This window comes from Hakea prostrata, chromosome 6, assembly GCF_041222555.1.
Source record: "Hakea prostrata isolate BN-2017 chromosome 6, UWA_Hpros_2, whole genome shotgun sequence".
Taxonomy (NCBI): domain Eukaryota; kingdom Viridiplantae; phylum Streptophyta; class Magnoliopsida; order Proteales; family Proteaceae; genus Hakea; species Hakea prostrata.
Genome location: NC_142605.1, coordinates 41,294,485 through 41,303,544, shown reverse-complemented (window position 1 = coordinate 41,303,544; position 9,060 = coordinate 41,294,485). Strand labels below are relative to the sequence as shown.

The following is a 9,060-nucleotide window of genomic DNA, read 5'->3' as shown; positions in this document are numbered from 1 at the left end:
TGTAATTTTATTTTTTTCTTAGGGATGTCAACTTTATAGCTGACTACCTAGCCCGGAGGGCCTAGTCGCTTATGGGCGTGACTGTGTGGCACAATTTCATTCCCTAGTTGGCTAACCTTGTTTCGCCTTCCTCAGATTTGCCTTTTGAATAAAGTTTTAATCTTTCTACAAGAGTTTTATAGAGCTTGTTCCTAAAGTATAAATATCATTTTTACTCCCCAAAAAAAATATAAACATTATATCCTTCTCCCCTAAAAAGAATAGTAGATGTTTTATTGCAATACTCCAGGATATAAACATGGGGAACAAAAATCCCGCTGATGTTTAATTAGAAATAGAGGTGGTGATAAAAAATCGAATAATTTTTACTGTTATGATTGAAGAAACAACAAGTGAAAGAGTTCTTTCAGATTTTAGTAGAAATTCACAAGTAACCATTCCACTTCAATCTAAACCACACACAACTTTTGCCCATTTGATGAACACCCAAAAAACAGTTATATGGGTGTTTCTTGTTCCACGGAACCCCAAAAAAAAAAAAAAAGGACAACACTATTGATAAAATTGTACGTTTTGTGCTTTTTTGCAACATTAAATTGAAATGTGTGAAGATTTCTTCTCCATGGTAATTCGAATTGGTTTGGCAAAATTTATGAAAACCATTAGGAGGACATGACTATATTAGAAAAATATCCCCAAGGCCATAATTTTGGTAACATTTTAGGAAAATTTAAATAACCACATACCTCAAGTTAAAACTTAAAAAATATATATAAAAATAAACAACAACAACAAAATAACTTAATTAGTCATTCTACTGGTAGTCGGACGTATTCAAATACTCCCAAATGAATATAAATGTAAACTCAAAAGCGATTATCAATTTACAACCCTAGGAGTGTAACCATGAATGGAATTCAAGACTTGGAGTTGCATTTTAAACATCAAAGGTACAGGAGATTTAACATTAAAACCTCAAAGGTACAGGGCAAAGATAAAGTATTCAATGGGATTTTAGTTTAGTTCTGTAAGAATTTCAAAGAGGAATTCAAGTACCCAGATAATATACAAGGGTATGAGCAGTATAGTATCTTACGAAGGGTATGTACAACTGTGGCTGTATCATTCTGGTAACCTCTCTTGCTAACATGATCACGAAGCTAGCAACTGTAACAGGAGAGAGAATTTCCACCAAGGTAGATCCTTTAGTGCTAGCAGCAGGTCTGTAATTGAGTACTACCTCAAACGATTCCAATGGATTAACTCACATGAAAAGTCACTTATGGTTGTTAGTGATGTGTTTCGGCACTGCCCACAGCCTGGAATCTGATTCTTCATCTGAGTCGGTGTCGCTATCCAAATAAGAAAGAGTTGATGAAGAGTCTTCCAACAGATACTCAACAACCTGGCAACAAATCAGAACATGATAACACATGAATCAACTAAAAGAATTATCTTGGGCTAAAAATTAATGAATTTAAACGAATTTATTTGCAGGCTGTCGAAAACAGAAACTCCCATGGGTCTATAGACAAGTGAGGAGGAGCAGCAGCAGTAAATGAATGTTGGCATGTTAAAAGGCCAGGAACAGTACTCAATGAGCCAATCAAGGGTCACTCGAACTTCCCTTTAAAATCAGTAGACAATGATGTACTGGATAAATCATTGAGAACAGACTAATAGAAAAATTATTAAGGAATGCCACAGTTAGTGACTTTACCTGTTGGAGTGATATGGGCTTGACTTTATGATTTTCCCGTTGCAACCCACTTTTTACATTAGGGCACCTTGTATTAGTGAGCCAAACAATGGATTTGCAATGCCAACAGTGTCCCCTATTAGATTTAGACCTCCGTGACGAATTCCCTGAAAAGTACAAGCATTCAAACATGGAGTCAAAAAACCAAAATGTAAAGCTAGGGTAAACATATAGAGGAAGGAAACAAGATCAGAAACCCACAAAAAGAAAAACATGGTTGCATTTGCTTGCAGTAAAAATAACAGAAATTCAACTAGTCATGATCATCCATGCATTGATGATATCATGATATCTCACAGCAAACATGGATTTGGCATTATGCACAGTCACCCAAAACCAGTGAATTGAAATCAACCATCAAACTGAGTACTTCCCTATATCCTGTTGACAATCAACAGACGGAGAAAAAGCAATGGAACTCCATCAGATTTTTTTTCAAGATACGATTATTGGACTGTTTGTTCTGGGATGGTGTTGAAAAACTGAGTATGCCCATCATATAATGGAAATGTAATCAACATCTATGACCAGATGAATGGTAGTACAACAAGTAGAACAGAAACTACAGATGGATGGTCCAGGATGAATAAAATCTAATAAAATCTAAATAGTGGAATTACTGGCTGGATCTTCACCAATTCATTGTGAAGCTTCACCCCAAAATCCTGGCTTCTCTCCTCCCTTTCTCTCATTGTTCCACCAAGTTTCATGATGCCAGGTCTTGTTTGATCAACATACCCCCAACCCAACAATTAGGATCAACAGGAGTATATGGTGCAGAATCATTGCATATGAAATGACCCATCAAATGAAAAAAAATTCACCTGAGCTGATCCAACTTACCGATGTAAGCTCCTTTAAAAGCCTCCTTCCAGTCATGGAAGATCATTGACTTCATCTCCTTCTCCTTCTGACATAGAACTGTATTCCCTTTCTCCTGGATTGGTTCATCACTTGTCCCCTTAAGTTCCCAACAAATTCTCAGAATTTCCAAAGTAGAGCACATACTGCGACCTCCATAGCTCATTATCAATTGCTGCTAAGTTCCATGACCTTTATAGAGAAAAATAAACATAAATAAATAAATAAATAACAAAATGAGAGCAGAGTGAAAATCTGAAAATATTCTAAAATGTTTATGGGAAATCCAAATGCCACTACTTCTTTGTCTCTTTGCAACACCAAATATATGGATGCACATGTGCAAGTGATTTAAGGATCCATTGTAAATGTTACTAGCTAAAACTCCAGGTTAACAAGCACATGGAGTTGTTAAAATAAAGGTTCAAGATTACCAAAATCCCGTCTCAATATAATGGAATCTAATTGCGCTTTTGTTGTTTTTGCCAATTCACTTCTTGAAGCACTTCTCAAACTTGAATGGGGCAGAAAGTCGACCATGGAGACAGGAGTGGGGATATCTGCAACATAGACCACCACATCTTTGCCACATAACAAAGGTGGCATGCAAATACACATTTCATGACAGTCTGACATGTAACAAAGGTACAGTCCATGAAAATATTTGAATCATCCAAATAAAACTTAAAAAAAAGTACAGTCCATGATCCCATCTAACCACCCTCCAAATCTTCTTCAACATTAACATAATTTTTCTTTTTTCTTTTTTTCATTATTAATTCCTACCCAAATTTCATATCTAGGTTTTACCATCCTCCGGCTGAGTGACATTTACAATATCAAACAAGTGATCCGTCAATTAAATTCCAGATGGATGAATCAGAGGCAGGCCATACTGGACAGGGTGTTAGGCCCCCATAGGCCTTGCACTGGCAGCAGTTACGTTATGGCTTCCAAAACATCGTCAAAACAAAAGAAAACATTACCAGCAAACCAAACCCGCAGCAACTAACGAGCGCATATCTAGAAAACTGAAGATCTGAACAACCAGATCATGGGGCAGCTTGGATGAACCTGAAAATTTGAAAATTATGAACAAAGGGTCACATAAAACAATATAAGCATCTGCTACCGTAGGCCCTTTCTTGGTTCTATATACTCAGTTTTCCTCAATCAAGAATAGTAGAAAAGCCATTCTCAGAGAATCTTAAAAATTGTAGCACATAAGCTAGGAGCATGTGGTGCTTATCTAAATACCCAACAGCCAAACATATGTAATCAACTCTAACCTCCAACTCTGATGATGACCAAAGCAAACAATGCAATCATAGTTCTAGGGTTTTAGCTATAAGTTCAGAAAGCAAATTATTCCAGATTAACCCATTGAATGATTTCCTCCTTGTTGGCTCATCCAGCAGGAGTTTTCACCAAATGGAAGTAAATTGTGGGCCCCAGTATCAAGTCTATAGGATCAAATGCATATATTTGATTTTCTTGTAATAGGTAAAATCAGTACCTGCTTCAATTTTCTGAGGTTTACACGCCTCTTATGTGCAACTACTGCATGTTTGAACTCTGCAACAGCCAACACTCTCTTTTGCTTGGGCAGTGCCACCTCTGCGGCTCGGTGGAGGAGATTAGCAGCTGAAACACCAAAACGAGATTGCATCCTGGCATATTCAAGTGAATCATAAAGATGAACATTAAAAAAGAAGGATCAAAATAAAGCATAAACAAAATATTAAAAAAGTACTGTTTCAATCAGGTTGGAGCGTGGGTTCATGGATGAATGTTGGTGCAGCATGTCCATAAATGTGCTGATGGAGCTAAAATTTAGTTCCTATTACTTTGGGAAGGTACAACAGCTCGTGACGAAAAGAATATCAGCAAGACAGAGAAATGATAAGTTCATTTTATGCATACTATTTTGAATAATTAAATGGATACATTTTCATGTGTTCGCAATTGTTTTGTATCATTTGATCCTAATATCGCATGCAAATGAGCATCAAATGCACCTTCTCTAGATCTAAGTAATTTTGGTAATTTATATTTATCCTAGTGAATCCTTATTCAAATTTATTATTTGTGCTTGTAGTGAATCATCTCAATACTTAGACTCCTTCAACAACTAGGATTTGCTTAGAGCACTTAGTGGAGTTTAAAGTTCGATCAAAGAAGAAAAAAAAAGAAAAGAAATCATATTCAGAGAAGGAAGAGGGGAAAATCCCATTTTTGAGTGTGCTCTATCCAATTTCGATCAAGTCCTTCATCGGATGGTCATCTCGCATCCGATCGAGCTGATTTTAAAACAAGAGCTTCATGACTTTTTGATCTTCAAATCCAACAGTAGGATTGTGCATTTGAGCTCTCTAGTTAGTGCGATTTATACACTACCTAAACAAGCGAATTTCTTGGTTGAGTCAAATTAGGAACTCAAAGTTTATTTCAAACTTTGTCAAACTGAGTCAAGGAATCATATCCCGTGTGATCTAGGAAATCATTCTATAAAAGATGTGCAAACTCCAGTCATGAGGGACGAGCAAGTAGCTACTGGAGACATTTTGGAGAGGGGTGTGAAGTTTGGAGAGCTACTGCTGAAGTTTCTTCTTCAAACCAACTCTAAAGTGATGTTCCCTTATATTTCTTCTTTTTCTTCTTCTTCTTCTTCTATGATGTTTTAAACTTCTATTGCTAGAGTGTAGGTGGAACCTAACACGAATTAAGTTATTGATTTCTCTTTTTCATGCAATACAATCCTCTACTCTTCACTTTCTTCAATTTTGTTCTTAATGTCTGATGTCTGGCCAACATCCATGAATTTCAATTTATGTTTTCATGCATGTACCAATAAAGAATACATGCTAGACCAAGGGTTTAAAATGATAAATTACATCTAACACGTAATAGGTAGATGGTTTGTTCGACATTGTTTAGGGATTCTATGTTTAATGCAATGCATTGAATTGATCTTCTATGCATAAAAGGTAGAAGGGATTTGGTATGTTAGGGACCCTCAAGCATAATTAGTGGGGTGATATAATTTAGTAATCCTATCAGCAAGGTTAGAGAGTAAATTGATTGTATAAAGGGGAGGGATTGATAATTTATGACATGTTGGGAGAAATTGAAACTCTAGTATTTTCATTTATTGACTTGCTTAGTATTTTCATCCATGATTTTGTTAACATAATCAGTAGCTAATTCTGAGTTTTGACCACTAGATAATTACAAGTGATTTCAAAGTTGCTACGTAACTTGACTTTTATTTATTCTCGTGGGAACAGCGTCCCTTTTACTTCTATATTACTTGAGCGACCTCATGCACTCGTGAGTACGAATGCGACAGTAAACACTTAAGAAAAATGCCCTAATAGGCTAACACCAAGCCACATGAAATACTAAACATGCTTGTCATTGAAACAGAATGTTTGTTCAACTAGTATTGATAAATATAGATAGAGCCAACTGACAGACTGATAATGGATTCCGAACAGGTACAAGAAAAGAACAAGACACATCCAAGCATGAGTCGGTACATTGAAGTTGACGAAATAACCTTGTGCCCAAATGCGAATATAACCATAGAGAAAAAGAGACATGGGGGGGGGGGGGACAAAGGGGGGACAGAAACAATAACAATGGTTACTCTTTTGTCATTTTATTGAACAGTTGCTAATAAGAGTAAACACCTTCGCTATTGGATGGGTGAGAAACCATGGGACTGAACTCATCCAATCAGGCCCCACCTGACAACTTGATCTTGGCTGAAAATGCATGCAAACTAAATCATTGATGAGTTGGAAAAGCAAAAGTGGTGATAGACATTGTCATGCAGATGACACTTCTTTTATCTGCATTGGTTAAGAGCTTGATTGTAGCTGTTTCAGACAGGTCTTTGATATGTGGTAAGTCCTAAGGGAAAAAGAAAATAAGACGCCTAGGCATTAGCATAAAAAATGAAGAACTGCTCCTTTATGGAATGAATGACAAAAGGACTTGGTTATTATTAACTAGGTTCCTCAAGATGGAGGTGCTGTCAAAAGAAACTTTGATACATCAGCAGCTTAAACAGGTGAGTTTGAGATGAACATGGAACAACTGTAGATAAGTACAGCAAAGCATGCTACAATGTTAAGGCAGCTAAGGGTTGTTTCATGCTAGCCATGAATGAAGTTGATAAACTACAGCCAGATTTTTCAATGATTCTAATAGCTTGATGTTTTCAATACTTTGATTCCACCATCTTGGACAAGTAGGATGCTTGTGAAGGACATTAGGTATCTTTTCAGAAATTGGACCTACAATGTTAGAGTCACACCTAATTGCAAGAAATAAACTTGGTGGGCAGATTGTCGAGCAACAATTAAATGAAACATAAGCAAATTTCTTCCCTGGAGGTAGCGATGGAAAATTATCCCCACCAGGTCTAGTACAAATACGACCCAAAAAACTACTACTTGAAGTGAGATCAATTTTAATAGCTGACTATTGGAGTTGGAATCACTTTCTACACCTGGGTTACTCATTTATATTAATTCTCCATTTCTTTGTTGCAAGTGGAGAAAATAATTCATTCTTATATATTTTATCTTCCATTGTGTTGTTGCCATTAGAGAAGATAAGAGCTACTTTTTCTGCGTATCCTCGTTCCCCCAACTAATATCTTCTTTCCCTTTCTAGGTACGCTTGTAAAATCCCTCCCACGCCAGCATAAGGGTCGTGAGTGATGATTAAAAAGGAAAAAGAAAAAGAGAACCTGAAGAAGCATGCTTCAAGAATGATAACTGCTGATTTAAACAAAAAAATTGTTTCTGTTCTTCTTTGATTGTAGAACATTTTCAGTTCGTATGTAACCTAATTCCTTTTCCCACTAATGAAAAATAAAAATAAAGAATTGGTGATCAATCCAATCGAAGAATACAATTAGAAAATCAAGAGAGGAATTAAGAAGAAAACTCACTGGGGAAGAAGTCGAAAGGCTTCAAGGGTGTCCTGAAAAATGAGGGCCTGTAGATTTTTGGGGACTTTATCGTAAGCTCCTCTCAAGATGAAGCTGAGTTCGTGACAGGCAGCAGGATAATCGTACACTCGAGATAGCAATTCACGAAGCCCTAATTTCTGGTATCTCTCAATTGCTCCAGCCATTTCAAGAGATCAACCGACAAAGCAAAATTTAATCAACAGAACTCCGAGATCAAGATAAACCCATCCTTCACTGAATTTCTATGATTAGGGTTCCTGGATTTGTTTGACTTATACGGAAGACGGTGAAGGTGACAGCCCCAGAAATCCACTTCTACAGCCTTAGCTTCGTCAGCTCCCGCGAAAGCATAACGACGAACTGAACTAACTTTAATGAACGTTTCATGAGCTCGGCGGTGCAATGACCGTCGATTCGTGCCTCGCCGCATTTTTTTCTTCCGCTCTTCTCGACTTGCAAAAAGACTGTTTTACCCTATTTTTATAGCCAATGACGTAGGAGTTAGGATGCGTTTGGGTGCGAGATTTCAGATTTTTATAGAAAATTACATATAGACCCCGTATTTTCAATCAATTTTATATAATACCCCTACAAAGGAATCAATCATAAACGCATCCCTAAAAGTTAAACACATTACCTACCATCTTACGAATGGTTAAAATGACCTCACTACTCTTACCAAGTTAGGTTTTCTTTGAGCCCACTAATCCAGTCAATAAAATGAAGTTATTATCCATTATCTTCTTCTTCTCTCTAATTTGATCCACGGTTCCCATGTATGAATGTCGTTAGAAATGTTATTATGTTATAGTAGACATGTCGATGTTGATAGCCAAGCTGTTCCTTGTGACGGTTCTACCATCAGAACTATTGAAAAGAGCAGCTTTGAGTACCAACATTGGTATGTCTCTTTTAACGTCTCCAGTGAAATTGGCAATTGAAACTCAAAGATAATTAGACTATTTTTATTAATTATAATTATTGTTGCTCATGTACTATAACTTAATTACTATCATATCCCTATAATTTTTTTAAATTATTAATACAACCTTACACTTTATCTCTAATTATTGTTACTCCCATACTGTTAAACTCTGTTAGTTAAAATATGATTTGACAGTTTTATTTATTTAAAATTTCTAAAATAACTCTAAGGTTTTATTTTACTTATTTACATTTTATATTGTGTTATATTATTACCTTAATAATTAGAGAAAAAAAATCAACTCTAATTTGATCTCTTTATTTTATTCAAAACTTTCTTCTTGATCCTTCCCTTATTGAATAATGAGCCTACAGAATCTGCATCCGTAGAGTTATGATTTTAGCTTTTCCTTTTTCTATGGTAGAAATGATTTTAGCTCTTTAATACTATTTAATTGTGAAAAACTCGTTCATCTAAGTTTTATTAAATCATCAGTTTACCTTGAATTTATGCTCTTTTTTTTTTTTTTTG

At 36.0% G+C, this 9,060-nt stretch overlaps 1 protein-coding gene across 1 annotated transcript; it reads right to left on the bottom strand.

Annotated features, from left to right (window-relative positions):
• Positions 1-596: 596 nt before the first annotated feature.
• On the bottom strand, positions 597-8,041 carry LOC149014213 (F-box family protein). Its single transcript, XM_089157925.1, is given in 8 exon segments — positions 597-1,405; positions 1,721-1,866; positions 2,603-2,735; positions 2,737-2,812; positions 3,607-3,694; positions 4,137-4,163; positions 4,166-4,290; positions 7,584-8,041. Coding segments are annotated over 8 exon segments (909 nt in total). The 5' UTR covers positions 7,769-8,041; the 3' UTR covers positions 597-1,276.
• Between the last annotated feature and the right edge of the window lie 1,019 nt (positions 8,042-9,060).